Source organism: Elgaria multicarinata, chromosome 1 (genome assembly GCF_023053635.1).
Source record: "Elgaria multicarinata webbii isolate HBS135686 ecotype San Diego chromosome 1, rElgMul1.1.pri, whole genome shotgun sequence".
Lineage (NCBI taxonomy): Eukaryota > Metazoa > Chordata > Lepidosauria > Squamata > Anguidae > Elgaria > Elgaria multicarinata.
The window spans coordinates 7,515,390-7,535,240 of record NC_086171.1 but is presented as its reverse complement, the minus strand read 5'-3'; the positions used below and the strand labels follow the sequence as shown (position 1 = coordinate 7,535,240).

At 45.1% G+C, this 19,851-nt stretch overlaps 3 protein-coding genes across 3 annotated transcripts in view; 1 reads left to right on the top strand and 2 right to left on the bottom strand.

The window, feature by feature from the left end:
• Positions 1-19,851, bottom strand: part of LOC134396357 (7-alpha-hydroxycholest-4-en-3-one 12-alpha-hydroxylase-like) — a 210,086-nt gene that overhangs the window by 58,098 nt on the left and 132,137 nt on the right. The gene's annotated exons all lie outside the window — the stretch shown is intronic.
• LOC134396320 (7-alpha-hydroxycholest-4-en-3-one 12-alpha-hydroxylase-like) overlaps positions 1-19,851 on the top strand; it is a 319,750-nt gene that overhangs the window by 246,235 nt on the left and 53,664 nt on the right. The window lies entirely within an intron of this gene.
• Positions 5,776-7,317, bottom strand: LOC134413610 (5-beta-cholestane-3-alpha,7-alpha-diol 12-alpha-hydroxylase-like). The gene has a single exon (XM_063115819.1). It carries the CDS (start codon positions 7,315-7,317, stop codon positions 5,776-5,778), a length of 1,542 nt encoding a protein of 513 aa, XP_062971889.1.

Here is a 19,851-nt window from a genome sequence, read left to right as displayed (position 1 = left end):
AACATTCTCTTTACAAAAGATGACTTTACACAGTAATGATTGCTTTAAAGACATGTGTTCAAGCTGAAGTTCAGCAACAGGACTACGTGAGCATGTGTGTGGCCACGTATCACTCTCGCCATCCGGCATTCATATTGTGCTTAATTTTAACCCCACCTTTGTCTCTGGGAAATGCATTTGAAGAAGTCTATCAGAAAACGGTTGCTTGATCTATCCTTGTGTGAATGCTCTCAGTCTCCTTCCTGCTGCAGGTGGGGTTTTAGCTGCTCCAAAATGGGGTTAGTACCGCTCACAGAAGCAACTTTGTATCAACTTGCACCAGCTCATTCTTCCTGGTTCCTTCCCCTTCCAGTTCATTGGTTCTTGTGGTTGATGGACATTGTGATGGACATGGGCGCCTCCCCTTGCTCTATGTTTTTGTGCATGTGTCTACTGTTTTAATGATTTAGGCCGTAGCTAGACCTAAGGTTTATCCCAGTACTGTCCTGGGGTCAAACCTGTTCATCTAAGCACCACACAGGGCATCCAGTGCTCAGGCAGCGATGAACCCGGAATGATCCTGGGATAAACCTTAGGTCTAGCTACGGCCTTAGTGTTTGATCAATTAGGTGCCATTTTTGCCTTCTGAGGGGGAGAAATAGCAATGAGAGAACAATGAGAGTGGGGTTGGAGCAGCGGAGTACATTTGAGTGACTCAGCACAAGCCTGGTGGTTCGAGCAACTCAGCACATGCTCGTCAGCAAGACGACCGCCTTTCAACACAGGTGCCCCCAAGAAGGGAGGTTCTGCCACATAGCATGAGAATGGCAATAGAGGGGGACAGAAGGGTGGCGCTATGCCCTGTGGAGAAAAAATGCCGCACTTTCCCCACTCTAGAAAAACACACAAAATAGAGGGGAAGAGACAAGATGACTGCAGGACAGGGATGAAGTCATGTGAGGGTCGCGGAGCAAAATAGTAAACTAGGCAGGATGACAGTGCGATAAAGCACCGTTGTGATGAAGCTCACGGAAAGATCAAATGTTCCGCTTTGATACCAGCAACCAGCACCAATCTGGAACCTTCTCACTATGTAACAAAACAGAGGAAGGGCTCAAGAGACGGGAAAGGAAAAAAGTTGTCCTTTTCTCTTTTAAATTGCATTTATTTATTTATTTTACAAGTGCAGAACTTTTAAAGAACTGATACTGGGTAGTGGCTGAGAGAGTGAATTACAAAGCAGGAAGTCCCCAGATTAAATAACAACTAGGCAAAAATCCCCCACCCGTTCGCTGGACCATTCGTTACCTGCTAAAATGTGCAGGGGAATGTTGCCCCCATCTACTTTTCCCAGGAAAAAAGCGGTGGCTAGAATTTTTCTAATATTAATAATAATAATAATAATAATAATAAGAAGAAGAATTTTATTTCTTACCCGCCTCTCCATTTTGATCAAGGTGAGGGGACAACAGTAAGTATAAAATTCATAAAATACTGATTAAAAACATAGTATACATTGTTAAAACATCCTAAAAAACCTTCCTAAAAGCATACTAGTACAAAAACAACCACCAAACCAAGCAAAAAACAACCACTCCTTCCATCTCTTCAAAAATAAGTACCGTTCCCTAAGTGGTTCACAACTTTCCCTCCCCTTAAAATTTTACACCCATCAGGTTTTCACCCAACCCCAAGTCCTCCCCAAATGTGCCCTGTCTTGGCCCACGCCTCGTTTAAATCTTGCCTCTGTGATGAATTTACAAGCTAGCCATTTTAGACATGCACATTTGCTCTCAGCTCTGCATCCCACCCTGCAATATGGGAGTAATACAGACCTACCTTACAAGATTGTTGTAAGAACTGTAATACAAACATTTGTGTGAAGGATTGTGAAATCACTGGAGGGCTGTAAATAATCACAATTATTTACAATTTCAATTGCCTTATATACTGTGAGGGGTAAAAGTGATTTTTAAAAGATAGGATTCTCGCAACTGATTCAAATATTTGTTATGCTCTTACTGAAGTCATGTCTATGTGCTCTGGAATCCAGCAATTAATAGGCCTGCTATGGCAAGCGTTTTCATCAGTCACAGATTCTATGACAACGTTTATGCACAGGTCTCCGAAGGTAGTTGGACCGAAGACAATAAGAAATCAACTACACCTCTTCCCAAACTACCGTATTTCTTCAATTCTAAGATGCCATTGATGGTAAGATGCACACTAATTTCAGTACCACCAACAGGAAAAAAGCTTTGATTCTAAGAAATAACAAACACACCCGCAATTCTAAGATGCACCCCGTTTTTAGAGATGTTTATATGGGGGGGGGAAGTGTGTCTTCGAATCGAAGAAATACGGTAGTAGCTGTTTAACTCCTATACCTTCTCTTCATACATTTTATGAAATGGGGTGTAACCTTTGCAATCTCATGCTATCTGCTAGGGGTGTGATCCGCTCCGATTAGGAGCGTAGAAGCAGTAGCGGATTGGCCTGCTCCGCCTTACCCAGAGGCGGAGTAGGAGCGGACCGCGGACCCCCTAGAAGCAAGGCAAAGAGAAGCGCCCATTTTTCGGAGCTCCTAGTTCAGGCGGAGCGCTCCGGTCGCCATCTTGAAAACATTTCGCCATAGGATTGCATTGCGGCAAATAATCGCGCATAACTACGTTGTTTTTGAAGCTATCGTTCTAGAAATTCTTGTGCTCAGAGAGTCGTGGATGGGGGTCATTTTGAGACCACTCTCACCTCTCTGCGTTGTCTGGGTCGCGTGCTATATTTTTGTGAAAATCGGGTCAACCGCGCGGCTCAAACGGCGTTTTCGGCTTTTCGCCCATAGGATTGCATTGAGGGAAAGAATCGGGGATAACTGGGGGGGGGTTTAAGCTATCGTTCTGAAAATTCTTGTGCACAGAGAGTCGTGGATGGGGGTCATTTTGAGACTACTCTCAACTTTCTGCGTCGTACGGGTCGCGCGCTAGAAGTTTTTAAAAAATCGGCGGGAAAAATACCTTTTTCAAAGGGCTGAGGGGCAGAGTCAGCTCCCGGTCATGATGATCCCAAAGTTGGAGGAGGGCATAGGCAAAACAGGTAACTTGGGATTCTGGGAAACTTCTCTTTCTTCATCTGAACGGGCTTTTCCCCGTGTTTTTTAACACAGTAGCCCCACCAAATGCACAAACACAACCTGAAATCATATACTAAGCCAAGAATAAGAGATAGAAACACAGCACTGCTCCCCACCCTAACCTTGGTGAACAACTGAATCGATGTGGTGCAAGGGGATGAGCTCCCCTAGGGCATCTCATCGTGGACGTGCCCCCACTCTCTCCTGCACTGGACGGCCATTAGAGCCTTCCAAAGAGAGTAAAACGGTGGAGCAATGCCTATCATGAGTTGAAGTGAATGGTCACTTTTCAGTGGTGGAGCAATGCCTGTTATGAGTTGAAGTGAGCGTTTTACTTCTTCTCGGAGCTGTTGGTGGCTGTCTTGAACTGGCAGCTACTTTCCCCTCCCCCGGGCACGTCCCCCTATTGCTGGTAAAAGACAGATATAGCCTTTTTTAAAAAATTCTTCTTGCTGTTTATTGAGCAACACTGCTGCTTTTAATTCCACCCCTCCTTTGTTTATTTATTGATTTATTCCATTTTATATGCATTACTGGCTTATCCTTGGCTCACTTCCTTATGCCCCCAGAAATGCCAGCTGCATGCCTGCCTGCCTTTCCTCCCTCCTCCCCTGCCCACCTCGCAGGGATGTTGTGTGTGGGGTGCCCGATTTTCAAAAATTCGCCAAAAATCAGGGGATGATGGGATTGCTTTGAAACTTGGCGTGCGTGTGTATATCCCCATGAGGTGTCATGGTGCCAAACATGAGGTTTCTAACTCGAACAGAAAAAAAGTTGTATAATTTTTTAGCTTTCAATGCAAGCCTACGGGGGGGGGGGAAACGGAGCTCCGGATCCGGATCCGGAGCTCCGAGCGGAGCGGAGCGGAAGTGGGCGGAGCGGGGGCGGGGCGGAGCGGCCCGATCTGGAAAATGGCGGATCTGCAAGTGAAGCGGAGCGGGGGGTCCGTGCACACCCCTACTATCTGCAGCATTCAGAATAGGTGCTACTGTACTTCTTATTAGGGGTGTGCACGGACCCCCCGCTCCGCTTCACTTGCAGATCCGCCATTTTTCGGATCGGGCCACTCCGCCCCGCCCCCGCTCCGCCCCCTTCCGCTCCGCTCCGCCCGGAGCTCCGGATCCGGATCCGGAGCTCCGTTTCCCCCCCCCATAGGCTTGCATTGAAAGCTAAAAAATTATACAACAAAAAGGCTATATCTGTCTTTTACCAGCAATAGGGGGACGTGCCCGGGGGAGGGGGAAGTAGCTGCCAGTTCAAGACAGCCACCAACAGCTCTGAGAAGAAGTAAAACGCTCACTTCGACTCATAACAGGCATTGCTCTACCACTGAAAAGTGACCATTCACTTCAACTCATGATAGGCATTGCTCCACCGTTTTACTCTCTTTGGAAGGCTCTATGGCCTTCCAGTGCAGGAGAGAGTGGGGGCACGTCCACGATGAGATGCCCTAGGGGAGCTCATCCCCTTGCACCACATCGATTCAGTTGTTCACCAAGGTTAGGGTGGGGAGCAATGCTGTGTTTCTATCTCTTATTCTTGGCTTAGTATATGATTTCAGGTTGTGTTTGTGCATTTGGTGGGGCTACTGTGTTAAAAAACACGGGGAAAAGCCCGTTCAGATGAAGAAAGAGAAGTTTCCCAGAATCCCAAGTTACCTGTTTTGCCTATGCCCTCCTCCAACTTTGGGATCATCATGACCGGGAGCTGACTCTGCCCCTCAGCCCTTTGAAAAAGGTATTTTTCCCGCCGATTTTTTAAAAACTTCTAGCCCGCGACCTGTACGATGCAGAAAGTTGAGAGTGGTCTCAAAATGACCCCCATCCACGACTCTCTGTGCACAAGAATTTTCAGAACGATAGCTTAAACCCCCCCAGTTATCCCCGATTCTTTCCCTCAATGCAATCCTATGGGCGAAAAGCCGAAACGCAGTTTGAGCCGCGCGGTTGACCCGATTTTTAAAAAAATATTGCACGTGAACCACAGCACGCAGAAAGTTGAGAGTGGTCTCAAAATGACCCCCATCCACGACTCTCTGTGCACAAGAATTTTCAGAACGATAGCTTAAACCACCCCCCCAGTTATCCCCGATTCTTTCCCTCAATGCAATCCTATGGGCGAAAAGCCGAAACGCAGTTTGAGCCGCGCGGTTGACCCGATTTTTAAAAAAATATTGCACGTGAACCACAGCACGCAGAGAGGTGAGAGTGGTCTCAAAATGACCCCCATCCACGACTCTCTGAGCACAAGAATTTCCAGAGCGATAGCTTCAAAAACAAAATAGTTATGCGCGATTATTTGCCGCAATGCAATCCTATGGCGAAATGTTTTCAAGATGGCGACCGGAGCACTCCGCCTGAACTCGGAGCTCCGAAAAATGGTCGCTTCTCTTCGCCTTGCTTCTAGGGGGTCCACGGTCCGCTCCTACTCCGCCTCTGGGTAAGGCGGAGCAGGCCAATCCGCTACTGCTTCTACGCTCCTAATCGGAGCGGAGCACATCCCTACTTCTTATTCTATGCCAATGCAAAATAACATAGACACTGCCTGGAATGTTGGTACTCCGTATTTAAAGAAAACATCATGAAGAGTATTTTACAGACTGTTCCCACCAGGATAAAACAATGAATGATTGCAAATGAATGTACTGAGAAGTTTATGTCTCCTTCCCTTTAAAAACGCAATCGATACCTAAACTGAATATCATAAGAAGGATGTGCCGTTCCAAACCCATAGCGTGATCCATCTATTGGCGGTATTTCTTCTTCTGCATTAATCAGTTCCATGTCAAAGTAGGTGAGCGTCAAGATGACAAACATCTTCATTTCGCTAATTGCAAAGAACCGCCCAGGGCACATTGTGGCACCGCCACCAAAAGGCATACTGTAACACTTCAGCTTTTTCCCATTCTTAAAGAATTCTTTTTTTGTACCATCTGGGTTCACGAACCTGTCATATTTGAATGTCTGGGGGTCGGGATGAATTTCTGGATCCATTTGCAGTGCAATGAAGGGGAAAAGAAGAAGATTGTCTCCTTTCCGGAAAATATATTCTCTCCCGTCAGCCATCTTAAGATCTGCATCCTGTACTATACTTCTGAACAGAAAAGGACTCGCTTTCAGGCGTAGAGTTTCCTCTATTGCACTGTCCAGAAGAGGAGTCTTTATGGTATCCAAGGACATGTTGTAGAAGGGGCTGTCTGGTTTCAGTTCCTGATCTGTCTCTCTTAATACTCTGTCCACCTCTTCCCTCACTGCCTTCATTGCTTCTGGATATTTCAGGAGGTGCACAAGAATCCAGAAAGTAGCTGGACCAGTATTAGCTTGAGATGTCCAGAGAAGCAGCAGCAGGAATTTGGTCCGCATCTTTTCACTCATCCCAGTCTCAGCCATCTGCTGATCTTGCTCAGCTACCCAACTGCTAATGTTTTCCTTCTGGTATATCTTTTCTACTGACAGAATGTCCCAAAAATAATCCTTCAATCTCCGTGTCTCCTTCTTGCCCAGAGGATTCAGCATGTTGAAGGCCATTTGGGGAAAGAAATGGTCAAATTTCTGGAAATATTCAAACAACTCTCCACACTGTGCTACTTTATTATCCTTACCATTTTCTTTGCTTTCTACATCTTCATCTGGCTCAGTTCCAAACAATGTCAGAAAAGAAGCCTGGAAGACGGTTTTGTAGCTAAAGTGGAGGACTCCATCCTGCTGCCAACATCTTTTCCCCTCGCCTGAATCCTGGCTGTGAAGCATCACGGCCCTTAAATTCTCCATCATCGCCTGGTTCAGGAGAGTTAGACTCTGACCTTTGAGATTCTTCTTGCTAACTGTTTGGACAATCTTGTGCTGAGATTCAGATGTGCAGAAATCAAATGTATTAAAAACTATTATTGATCCAAATTTATAAAAATCCAGTTTGTCTTTTGACTCCTTTACCATGTTTCTGTAAGAATGAGGGTCCATCACGAAATGCATGTAACTGCCTCCGAGCAACACGGTGAAAATATCCCCATGTTTCTTCCGCATCCTTTCCAAAAACTCTTCAGGGCTCCTCATGAAACTTCGCCCGTGTCCGAGCCATGGAAGGAAGCCTTTGTCCAAGGGGGGTTCCTTCGGTTTTCTCTTGCGAAATGCTCCTACTGTATAGAGTCCGCCAACAATGGTTACCAAGAGGCATGCTAAGAAAGCACAAAGCACAGTCTCCCAGAAATTCATCGCCACTAACTGAAAAGAGGAGTTGATGCACAGGTATACTTATAAAGCATCTGGTTGGTTGGGAACACTGGGTAAAACTGCCTCATTCCATTTGAATTGGCAATGGTTGTCTTCCCCATTGCAACATTAATAGCATTTAATTACCACCTACATTATTATTGTAGTTTTAAATAGCTTCCTGTTTGTTTACATTCATTGAAAAGCACCAAAACTAGACCAAGGTATAAGCACTGGAAACCATTGCTGGGATAATATGTAAGTCATTTAGTCATCGAGGTAGGGTTTGGGCCTGATTTACATGGTAACTTAATCATATGTTTGCCATTTTGTAGCTTGGGGGTTCTCCTAGAACCGTCTCTGTCACTTGAGGCCCAGGTGGCCTCGGTGGCACGGAGTGCCTTCTACCAACTCCATTTGGTGGCCCAGCTATGCCCTTATGTGGATAGGGATAACCTAGCCTCAGTCGTTCCTGCTCTGGTAACCTCCAAATTAGATTACTGCAATGCTCTCTTCATGGGGCAGCTTTTGAAGACGGTTCAGAAGCTGCAGCTTGGGCAAAATGCAGCGGCCAGATTGATAACTGGAACCAGAAGGTTCAAACATATAACACCGATTCTGGCCCGCTTGCATTGGCTGCCTATATGTTTCCAAGCCCAATTCAAGGTGCTGGTTTTAACCGATAAAGCCTTACCCGGCTTGGGACCACAATAACTGACAGAACGCCTCTCACAGGGTGGTTGTTGTGAGGATAAAAAGGAGAGGAGGAGGAGGAGGAGGAGGAAGGAGGAGGAGGAGGAGGATTATGTACTCCGCCTTGGGTTCCTTGGAGGAAAAAAGGCTGGATGTAAATGTAATAAATAAATAAAAAGGTGGGGGCTGCTCTTCAAAGTGGGTTGTAACATCCAGCCCTCTTGGCACGTGGGCATGGTTTACAGGTCAGAGGACCTGTCCGTCAAGTGGCTTTGAATAGGCCTTAAATGCTGGTGCAAAGCTGAAAAGGCTTTGCTAGGTTTCATTCAACGCAAGGCCTGACCTCCCTCCTGCTTTGGATTCCATCTCCGCTTGGGACTTTGAAAGCACTCTGCACATGGACGCTTTGCTATTTGGACTTTGGATATCTAAGAACTATGCCATGAAAAGTAGTGAGGGTTTGTATAGACTAGGACTTGCATATGATTTGGATTCTGGGTTTATGCCCAGACTCAGGTGGTAGGGAGTTCCCAATCCTTAGCAGAAAGATGGGACTCCTGGGCCTGAGGTTTAACCTTTCCTGAAGTCGTGGTAACAGGGTCAGCTCAGTAGTGGTAGGCTGAGATTGACAAGTGCATGGCGGATCTCTCTGCCCAGTTCTGGTGGCTCAGAGCAACCTTTCCTGGGACTTTTTTTTAGGAGATGGGCCATGTTCCTTTGAGGTGCTAGCGTATGCAGTGTCTGGAGAAGCTCAAAGCAGTTACTGGGGTATCCTATTCACCCACCCCCCTCGGAGTGATTGCCTTAAGGATCGTTTCAGAAAAAAGACCCTAAAGCTTTCTAACCACCGTTCAGCTTTAAGTGTGTTTTGGATAGGGATGTGCAGGGACCCCCCGATCCGCTTCTCTTCCAGATTCGCAACTTCCTGATTGGGTCCGCTCTGCCCCGCTCCGCCTATAGTCCACTCCGCTCCGCTGCGGAGCTCCAGAACCGGATCGAAGCTCCACTTTTCCCCCCATAGGCTTGCATTGAAATCCAAAAAAGCCTACAACTTTTTTCTGTTAATGTTAGAAACCTCAAACTCGGCACCATGATAGCCTATCCATGTATACACATGCAAGCCAAGCCTCAAGCAAATCCAAGCAACCCCTGATTTTTGGGGAATTTTTGAAAATCGGACACCCCATTTTCAGAAATGGGATTTACTCTGACATTTTGACAGATAAAAACTTTGAAGCGGGCACCCTCACAGATGGCATCTAGATCCACATTCATGGCAAGTTTCAAGCAAATCCCATCACCCCCTGATTTTTGGCAGGGGTTTAACCTTTTAACTCACCCCAATTCAAGTCCCATGCTAGAACTCTGTCAATTTTCACGTTAGAAACATCAAATTAGGCACAATGAAACCTGATGCATGTATACACATGCATGCCAAGCCTCAAGCAAATCCAAGCCTCCCCTGATTTTGGGGGGATTTTTGAAAATCGGACACCCCAGTATCTCAGGGATTTAAAGCTGCAGACAGCTCAATGGGCTTTATTCATGGCCATTTCAAAGGAAATCCCAACATGCCATGAATTGGGGAGTAGATAAACCTAAATATGAATCTTCTTCAACACTTGAAAAATTGATTTGGAACTTCAAAAAGTCTAAGTGAGCGCAGGAAGGACTTATCCCCTAAGTCAAAGCAAGACACACTCAAACAATCCCTACGAGGTGGGCACAGAGGAGGACAGGCAGCATTGGGAGCAAGCATGCCGGAGGCTTGTGGGCACGAACCACAAAGCCCATCATGTAGCACAGCTCCCAAGCACCAGGCGGGCAGAGAGGCAGGCAGAGATGCCATAGATCTATGGGGAAGTCAGTCCCAGCAGATCCAGCTACCTCACAAGTACGGCTCCCAGGCAGTTGGGCATTGGCAGGCAGGCAGGCAGGGAGAGAGGCGGGCATGGGCGGGCAGGCAAAGAGGAGCTGGTACCTTGCACAAGTAAGCCATAGATCTCTGGGGGAGTCATGAATTTCATCTGCCCCCCCACCTGCTCCCCGCCCCCTCGCTTGCCCGCCCGGGCCCCCCGCTAGCTTGCTCGCTCTCCCATCTGGCCCCCCAATTGCTCGCTCGCCCACCTGCCCCTCGCTTGCTCGCTCGCCTGGGCCCCCCCACTCGCTCGCCTGCCCGGCTGCCCCGCTCGCTCGCTCACCCAGTCCCCCTCGCTCACTTGCACGCCCCCCTCTGCTCGCCATGTCCAATGCCCCCTCCACCCCCCGGCCACAATCTCCAATACTCCCTGGCCGTGATCTCCCCACCCTGGCTCTGCTCTTCACCCCATCTCTCCTGCCGGGTCTGCTCTTCTCCCCTGGCCCCCATCTCTCTCCCCCCCCCCACGATTCCCTCCAGCCTGATGGGCACAGCGCGGCTTCTCCCGGCTACTTGTAAGCTGCGTAGCCGGGAAAAGCCGTGGAACTAGCTAGACCTTCCGCAGCCCCGGGCTCAGGCCGGGACTGCAGAAAAACTGGGCCACAAGCGGATCCGGTTATCCTGGGTCAAGGGAGGGTTTAGCCCGGGCTGACCCCAGGTTCCCCTGTGCATCATCTGGATGCACAGGGGTGAGCCTGGGAATCAGCCCAGGCTAAACCCTCATCTAGCAACGGCCATAGTGATGGCCACCAATTTGGATGGCTTTAAAAGGGGGTTAGACCAATTCATGGAGGAGAAGGCTCTCAGTGGCTACTAGTCCTGATGGCTGTATGCTACTTTCAGTATCAGAGGCAGAATGCCTATTTACACCAGTTGTTGGGGAACATGGGCAGGAGGGTGCTGTCCTGCTTGTGAGTTTCCCAAGGGCAACTTGTTGGCCACTGTGTGAACAGAATCCTGGAACAGATGGAACCTTCTTCTGAACCAGCGTCAGGGCTCTTCTTTTCCCCGCCAATTAATACTTTTATTTATTTTCCACAAACAAGAGACACATAAGGAAGGTACAAAAAACAAACAAAAAATAAACTATACAAACTATGCAAACTACTGCATCACACATACATCTAGTAAGATAAACACAATACATAAGGCTATATTTCATTTAAAGCGATCTTCATGTCAGACGGCAAACCTTCGTTGTTTCTATATTGCCAGGTACGAATTTCACAACAAGCTAATGTATATAGATCAAAGGCAAAGGTGCAGGTTATATATAAAACCCAAAAACAAATAAATCATCCTTTCGCTGTTCTTGTATATACTCAATAAAAGGTTTCCAGTCCAATAGATACGAGGCTATTGTTCTTTCATGTACTAGCGTACTTAATTTCGCCATCTCCGCCAGTTCCATCACTTTGAAAAGCCATTCTTCCATTGTTGGTGATTGTGTTTTCCCCCCAATATTGTGCATATAGTAGTCTTGCCACTGTCACCATAGGTTGAAATTAGGCATGTGCTCCGCTCCGATTAGAAGCGGAGAATCAGAAGCGAATTGGCCTGCTGCGCCTTGCCCAGAGGCGGAGTAGAAGCGGACCGCGGACCCCTAGAAGCAAGGCAAAGAGAAGCGCCCATTTTCGGAGTGATCCTTTTTCGGCGGACCGATCCGATCGCCATTTTGGAACATTATTAGAATGTAAGCCTATGCGGCAGGGTCTTGCTATTTACTGTTTTACTCTGTACAGCAACATGTACATTGATGGTGCTATATAAATAAATAAATAATAATAATAATAATAATAATAATAATAATAATAATAATAATAATAATTTCGCCCTTATGATTGCATTGTGGAAAAGAAAAGGGGATAACTGTGTTGTTTTTGAAGCTATCTTTCTGAAACTTCTTGTGCTTAGAGAGTCATGGCTGGGGGTCATTTTGAGTCTACTCTCAGCTCTCTGCATGGTGCGGTTCGCTTGCTAGAATTTTTTAAAAAGTAGGGTAAAGGCGGGAAAAAGATTACCTTTTTGATTGCTGAGGGGCAGAGTCAACTCCCGGTCATGATCACATGATCCCAAAGTTGGAGGAGGGGATAGGCAAAATGGGTAACTTGGGATTCTGGGAAACTTCTCTTTCTACTCTGAATGGAGATTTCCCAGTGTTTTTTTAAAACAGTAGCTCCACCAAATGCACAAACACAACCTGGAATCATACTAACAGATAGGAAGCACACAGCAGTGCTACCCACCCTAACTTTGGGGAACAACTGAATAGATGTGGTGCAAGGGGATGAGCTCCCCTAGGGCATGTGGACGTTCCCTCACTCTCCTGTACTTGGAGGGCCATCAGAGCCCCCTAAAGAGTAACCCAGTGGAGCAATGCCTATCATGAGTTGAAGTGATTGTTTGCTTCTTAAAGACTTGTACCTAGACAGGAACAGTCAAACTGGCAGATGATTCCCCCTTTGGGCACGTCCACACACACCCTCTTACTGGTAAAAGTCAGATATAGCCTTTTTTTTAAAGTTCTTCTTGTTCTTTATTCAGCAACACTGCTGCTTTTAATTCCACCCCTCCTTTGTTTATTTATTTATTTATTTATTCCATTTTATGTGCATTACTGGCTTATCCTTGGCTCACTTCCTTATGCCCCCAGAAATGTCTGCTGCCTGCCTGCCTTCCCTCCCTCCTCCCCTGCCCACCTCGCAGGGATGTTGTGTGTGTCTGGCTTTGACTCAGGGGAGAAGTCCTTCCTGCGCTCAATTAGACTTTTGGAAGTTCCAAATCCATTTTTCAAGTGTGGAAGAAGATTCATATTTAGGTTGATCTCTACTCCCCAATTCATGGCATGTTGGGATTTCCTTTGAAATGGCCCCATTGAGCTGTCTGCGGGTTTAAGCTCTGCCAAAAATCAGGGGATGATGGGATTGCCTTGTACCTTCGCATGATTGTGGGTCTAGATGGCATCTGTGAGTGTGCCCACTTCCCTTTTTTTATCTGTCCAAATGTCAGAGAACAGTCCACGTCTGCAAATGGGGTGCCCGATTTTCATAAATTCCCCAAAAATCAGGGGATGATGGGACTGCCTTGAGTCTTGGCGTTCATGTGTATCCCTGGATAAGCTATCATGGTGGTGAGTTTGAGGTTTCCAACATGCAAATTGACAGAGCTATGGAAAGGGGTGTGAATGGGGTGCCCGATTTTCATAAATTCCCCAAAAATCAGGGGATGATGGGACTGCCTTGAGTCTCGGTGTGCATGTATATCCCTGGATAAGCTATCATGGTGGTGAGTTTGAGGTTTCTAACATGCAAATTGACAGAGCTATTGAAAGGGGTATGAATGGGGTGCCCGATTTTCATAAATTCCTCAAAAATCAGGGGATGATGGGATCGCCTTGAGTCTTGGCGTGCATGTGTATACATCCATGAGGTGTCATGGTGCCAAACTTGAGGTTTCTAACTTTAACAGAAAAAAAGTTGTATACTTTTTTAGCTGAATGCAAGCCTATGGGGGGAAAAATGGAGCTCCGATCCGGATCCGGAGCTCCGCAGCGGAGCGGACATAGGTGAAGCGGGGGCGGAGCGAAATGGCCCGATCCACAAATCGTGGATCTGGAAGAGAAGCGGAGCGGGGGGTCCGTGCACACCCCTAGTTGAAATAACAATCTTTTTTCTTTAAATTGATCATCCCTGAGTCCAAGAAAAAACAATTCTGGTTTCATTTCTATGTTTATCTTTAAAAATATTTGCATTAATACATGTATTTTAACCCAGTATGCTTTTGCTCTTTTACAAGACCACCATATATGATAAAAGATTCCTTCTTGTTCTTCGCATTTCCAACAGTCCCCCAAACAACCACTATACATTTTTGCTAACTTTGATGGAGACATATACCATCTATACATCATGTTATAATCATTTTCCTTTAGTCTGGTACTTAATGTGTACTGTAAACCTTTTGTCCACATATTTTTCCATAATTCAATTGGAATCTTGCGCCCCACATAGTTTTCCCATCTGACCATACAGTCCTTCATTTGTTCTTTTTCCCCCTCTAGCTGTAATAACAGTTTATATACTTTACCAATAAAATGTTCATCATTAGTACAGAATACTTCTTCGAACAATTATTTTGACCCTTCAAATCCCCCCTCTTTTAAATGACTCAAACTTCTCCTGGATCTGTAGATACAAAAACCGTTGACATATATGTCTTTCTTTTACCAACTCCTCTCTCGTTTTTAATTTGGTCTCTCCTTGGGTTGTCTCCAGGACATCCCTATATTTTAACCATTTGTGTCCACTCAATAGTTCTCTTCTGCAAAAAGCTTCTTGAGCCGACACCCACATTGGAATCTTCTGAAATAATCTCAATTTGTATTTCTTCCATACATTCAAAATAGACCTTCTAACAAAATGATTGTTAAAGTCCACATTGACTTTTGCTTTCTCATACCACAAATATCCATGCAACCCAAATCTTATATCATGCCCCTCCAACTCTAATAGCTGTCTGTTCTCCAACACTACCCATTCTTTCATTCACACCAAGCAACATGCATAGAAGTACAATTTCAGATCGGGTAGTCCCAAACCTCCTCTTTCTTTGGCATCTTGTGGAATTTTAATTTTTATTCCTGATTTTTTACCTTACCAAATAAATCTAGAAATATCTCTATGCCATTGTTTGAATGGTACGTCCCCTTTTACAATAGATATTGTTTGGAACAGAAATAACATTTTTGGCAAAACATTCATTTTTATCATGGCAATTCTTCCCAACAGTGACAACCTCAATTTCTCCCATTTACCTAGGTCCTCTTTAATTTCATTCCATACTTTCACATAATTATTAGCATATAACATACAGTTCATATTTGTCAGCACAATTCCCAAGTATTTAACCTTTTTCTCTATTTTAAAGCTCATCCCCTTTGTCAGCTTTCTTTCTTCTTGTATTTCCACGTTCTTGGTTAATATTTCATTTTCTATTAACCCTAAACCCTGCTACTGCAACAAACTCTTTAAGTTTACTCATCATGGTCTCAACTCCTTTTAGAGGGTCCTCCAGTATGATAACCAAATCGTCTGCAAAGGCCCTCAATTTGTATGTCTCTTTTTAAAGACTTACTCCACCAATTCGTTCATCTTGTCTTATGTCCTGATTCAAAACCTCCAACACCATGATGAATAACAGAGGAGACAGGACAGCCCTGTCTTGTCCCTCTTTCTATATCACATGTGCTAGTAAGGACTCCATTAACAATGATTTGCGCTTTCTGGTGGTTATAAATTGACTTCACCCATTTTCTAAAGTTCTTACCCAAGTCCACTTGTTCTAGGACCCTAACCATAAAGTCCCAGTTCAAATTATCAAAGGCTTTCTCCGCATCTAAAAATATTAGTGCTGCTTGTCTTTCAGGATGTTTTTCTAGATATATTATTACCCTATTTCTTCGATTCTAAGATGCACTTTTCCCCCCATATAAACATCTCTAAAAACGGGGTGCATCTTAGAATTGCGGGTGTGTTTGTTATTTCTTAGAATCAAAGCTTTTTTCCTGTTGGTGATACTGAAATTAGTGTGCATCTTACAATCGATGGTGTCTTACAATCGAAGAAATACGGTATATTCAGTAGGGGTGTGCACGGACCCCCCCATCCGCTTCTCTTCCAGATCCGCAATTTGCGGATCAGGCCACTTCGCTCTGCCCCGCTTCACCTATAGTCCGCTACGCTCTGCTGCGGAGCTCCAGATCTGGATCAGAGCTCTGCTTCCCCCCCCCATAGGCTTGAATTGAAATCCAAAAAAGTCTAAAACTTTATTTCTGTTAAAGTTAGAAACCTCAAGTTTAGTACCATGACACCTCACGGACATATACACATGCATGCCAAGCCTCAGGCCAATCCAAGTATCCCCTGATTTTGGGGGAATTTTTGAAAATCGGACACCCTATTTTCAGACATGGACTGTTCTCTGACATTTTGACAGATAATTTTTTTTGAAGTGGGCACCCTCACAGATGGCATCTAGATCCACAATCATGCCAAGTTTCAAGCAAATCCCGTCATCCCCTGATTTTTGGTGGGGCTTTTAACCTCTACAGCACCACCCATAACCCCAATTCACAGCCCTTTTGATATCTACGTCAATTTTCACATTAGAAATCTCAAACTTGGCACTATGACACCTCATGTATGTATACACATGCGTGCCAAGACACAAGCCAATCCCATCATCCCCTGATTTTTGGGGAATTTATGAAAATCGGACACCCCATTTTCAGACATGGACTGTTCTCCGATATTTTGACAGACAAATTTTTTTGAAATGTGCACCCTCACACATGCCATCTAGATCCACATTCATGCCAAGTTTCAAGCAAATCCCATCATACCCTGATTTTTGGCGGTGCTTTAACCTCTAATGCACCCCAAATCAAGTCCCATGCTAGAACTATGTCAAATGTCATGTCAGAAATGTCAAATTAGGCACCATGACACCTCATGTATGTATACACATGCATGCCAAGACTCAAGCAAATCCCATCATCCCCTGATTTTTGGGGATTTTTGAAAATCTGCTCTGATATTTTGACAGATAAAAAAAAATGAAGCAGGCACCCTCACAGATTCCAACTTGATCCACATTCATGCCAAGTTTCAAGCAAATCCCATCATCTCCTGATTTTTGGCGGGGCTTTAACCTTTTAACTCACCCCAAATCAAGTCCCATGCTAGAACTACATCAATTTTCATGTTAGAAACCTCAAGTTTGGCAACATGACACCTCATGTATGTATACACATGCATGCCAAGACTCAAGCAAATCCCATCATCCCCTGATTTTTGGGGAATATTTGAAAATCGGACACCCCAGTATCTCAGGGATTTAAAGCTGCAGACAGCTCAATGGGGCCATTTCAAAGGAAATCCCAACATGCCATGAATTGGGGAGTAGAGATAAACCTAATATGAATCTTCTTCCACTCTTGAAAAATTGATTTGGAACTTCAAAAAGTCTATGTGAGCGCAGGAAGGACTTATCCCCTGAGTCAAAGCAAGACACACAAAAACCATCCCCGCGAGGCAGGCAGGGGAGGAGGGAGGGAAGGCAGGCAGGCAGCAGATATTTCTGGGGGCACAAGGAAGTGATCCAAAGATAGTTTCAAAGCTAGTAATGCAAACCATCCCTGTGAGGTGGGAGCAGCACAGAGAGATGCCTTTTCTTTTGCATCCCATAACTAGGAGGCTAGGAGGATAAGAGTAAAGCTTTGTGATCCTTGCTTCAGAGTTGATTGACTTCACTGTGTTCACAGCCATTACTAAACAACAACAAAATAATAATGTTAATAATAGCAGTACTAATTAATATTAATAGCAATAATAATAACAACAACAATAAGGAGTTGAACCACAATGAAAGCCTGCCTGACCTCACTGAAGGGGAAAAGCCAGGAGAGCTTGGGCTATAGGGTGTAAATATAAAATGGAATAAATAAATAAATAAACAAACAAAGGAGGGGTAGAATTAAAAGCAGCAGTGTTACTGAATAAACAACAGGAAGAATTTTTTTTAAAAGGCTATATCTGTCTTTTACAGGAAGAGGAAAGTGGACGTGCCCAGGGGGAGGGGGATATGCCAATTTGACTGGCCCTGTCTAGGGACCAGTCTTTAAGAAGCAAACTAACACTTCAACTCATAATAGGCATTAGTCTCCACTGGTTGCTCTTTGGAGGGCTCTGATGACCCTCCCAGTGTGTGTGCACTGGGCACTTCCACATGCCCTAGGGGAGCTCATCCCCTTGCACCACATCTATTCAGTTGTTCCCCAAGGTTAGGGTGGGTAGCAGTGCCGTGTTTCCTATCTGTTATTTATTTGCTTAGTATATGATTTCAGTTTGTGTTCGTGCATTTGGTGGGGCTACTGTTTTAAAAAATACTGGGAAAAGTCCGTTCAGACTAAGAAAGAGAAGTTCCTAGAATCCCAAGTTACCCGTTTTGCCTATCCCCTCCTCCAACTTTGGGATCATGTGATCATGACCGGGAGTTGACTCTGCCCCTCAGCAATCGAAAAGGTAATCTTTTTCCCGCCTTTACCCTACTTTTTAAAAAATTCTAGCAAGCGAACCGCACCACACAGAGAGCTGAGAGTAGGCTCAAAATGACCCCCAGCCACGACTCTCTAAGCACACGAACTTTCACAAAGATAGCTTAAAAAACAACAGAGTTACCCCCTATTTTTTCCCGCAATGCAATCCTATTGGCGAAATTTTCCAAAATGGTGGTCGGATCGCTCCGCAAAAAGAGAAGCGCTTCTCCTATGGGCACTTCTCTTCGCCGTGCTTCTAAGGGTCCACAGTCCGCTTCTACTCCGCCTCTGGGCAAGGCGGAGCAGGCCAATTCGCTTCTAATTCTCCGATTCTAATCGGAGCGGAGCACATCCCTAAATTATTCAGCACTTTTCTCATATTATCTCTCAGATGTCTTTTTGGTAGAAAGCCACTTTGGTCTTCATGGAGGTAATCTCATAAAATCTTTTTAAGCCTCTCTGCCAGAATTGCTGCAAATAATTTGTAATCATTATTAAGCAATGATATTGGCCTATAGTTCTTAGTCATCGTTGTATCTTGTCCTTCCTTTGGTATCAGTGTTATATACGCTGTACGCCTAGAATCCAGTATATTTCCACTCGTCAATATGGAGTTCATTGTCTTTTGTAATGGCTGTAACAGTTCCTCTTCACACTTCTTATAGTATAGCCCCAATAGTCCATTCGGTCCTGGAGCTTTCCCCAAATTGATCTGTTTTATTTTCTCCACCATTTCACACGTTGTTATGGGTCCATTCATTCTCTGTTTTTGCTCTGCCATAAATTTCGGGAGATTTTGTTTTTCTAAATATTTATCCATCAGCATGGCTCTTCTCATGATCTTCGGTATACCTTCTCACCTTTATTGTTACCAGGTGCTACGGCTTCTCCTGCTCTCTGTCCTAGTTGCTGCCACTTGCTTGCTTAAAGGGGAGAGAGCTGGTGAGCAAGTCAGCAGTGGCATCTACTGCTACTCCTTCTCACTGCCACTAGAGGGAAAAGCAGGTGATCAAGCAAGTTGCAATCATGAAGATGAGGAGCAAGTCCAGGGGGTTCATGTCAATGGGTCCCTGCTGGGCTGTGGGCCCTTGGCTGGTGCCCCACCATGCCTATCCTTGGCACTGGCCCTGATTCTGACTAAGTTTAGAACTAGGGCTGTGGGGGGGGCGGAGCTTGGCAGCCATGGAGTCAGCATGTTTCTTCTGAGGCTCTAACCGGCTCAGCTGGGAAAAGCAATTATCTCCTTTTTAATGGGCATAAATCTTTAATTAAATGATGGAAAAGGACTATGAATGCTAATTATCTAACTTGCTGGTGTCGGAAAAGCTGGGAGAGATAAGGTGAGAGCTTACGGAATGTTTGTATAAGCATCTGTGAAAAGCGAAAGTAAAGCTGCCTGCTGCTGTGGCGCAGTGAAGCAGAGAGAGCTTGTTTTTGTTAGATGCTGACGTGATTTATAGCGAATCTCACCTCTTATCTTCTATTTCAAAGTGGAAAAGACTGAAATACTGGCTTTATAAAGAGGAAAGCAGTTTGTTGTAGTTATCATCGGCTGGCAAGAAGGGGGGGTGAGCGGTGGTGGAGAAATAGCAGCGTTTGGTGAGGGGGTGAAGTGCGGCATTGATAGACTGTGTATGGCTAGTTTTGGTCCCCTCTAGTGAATGCTGTTTTGAATCTGATGTATTCCCCCCCCCTGAGAAGAAGAAAGAGTGTTTAACACACAGAAGATAAGCTAATAAATAACTGCCAAGAAAGGGAGCTGGATTCAAAGATTTATGCCCTGTCCAGAAGTGTCCTATGTCTAACATTAAAAGGAGAATTAGGAAGGAGT

Excerpts from the sequence above, each read along its gene's own strand:
- LOC134413610 (XM_063115819.1), bottom strand. The coding sequence starts at position 7,317 with ATGAATTTCTGGGAGACTGTGCTTTGTGCTTTCTTAGCATGCCTCTTG.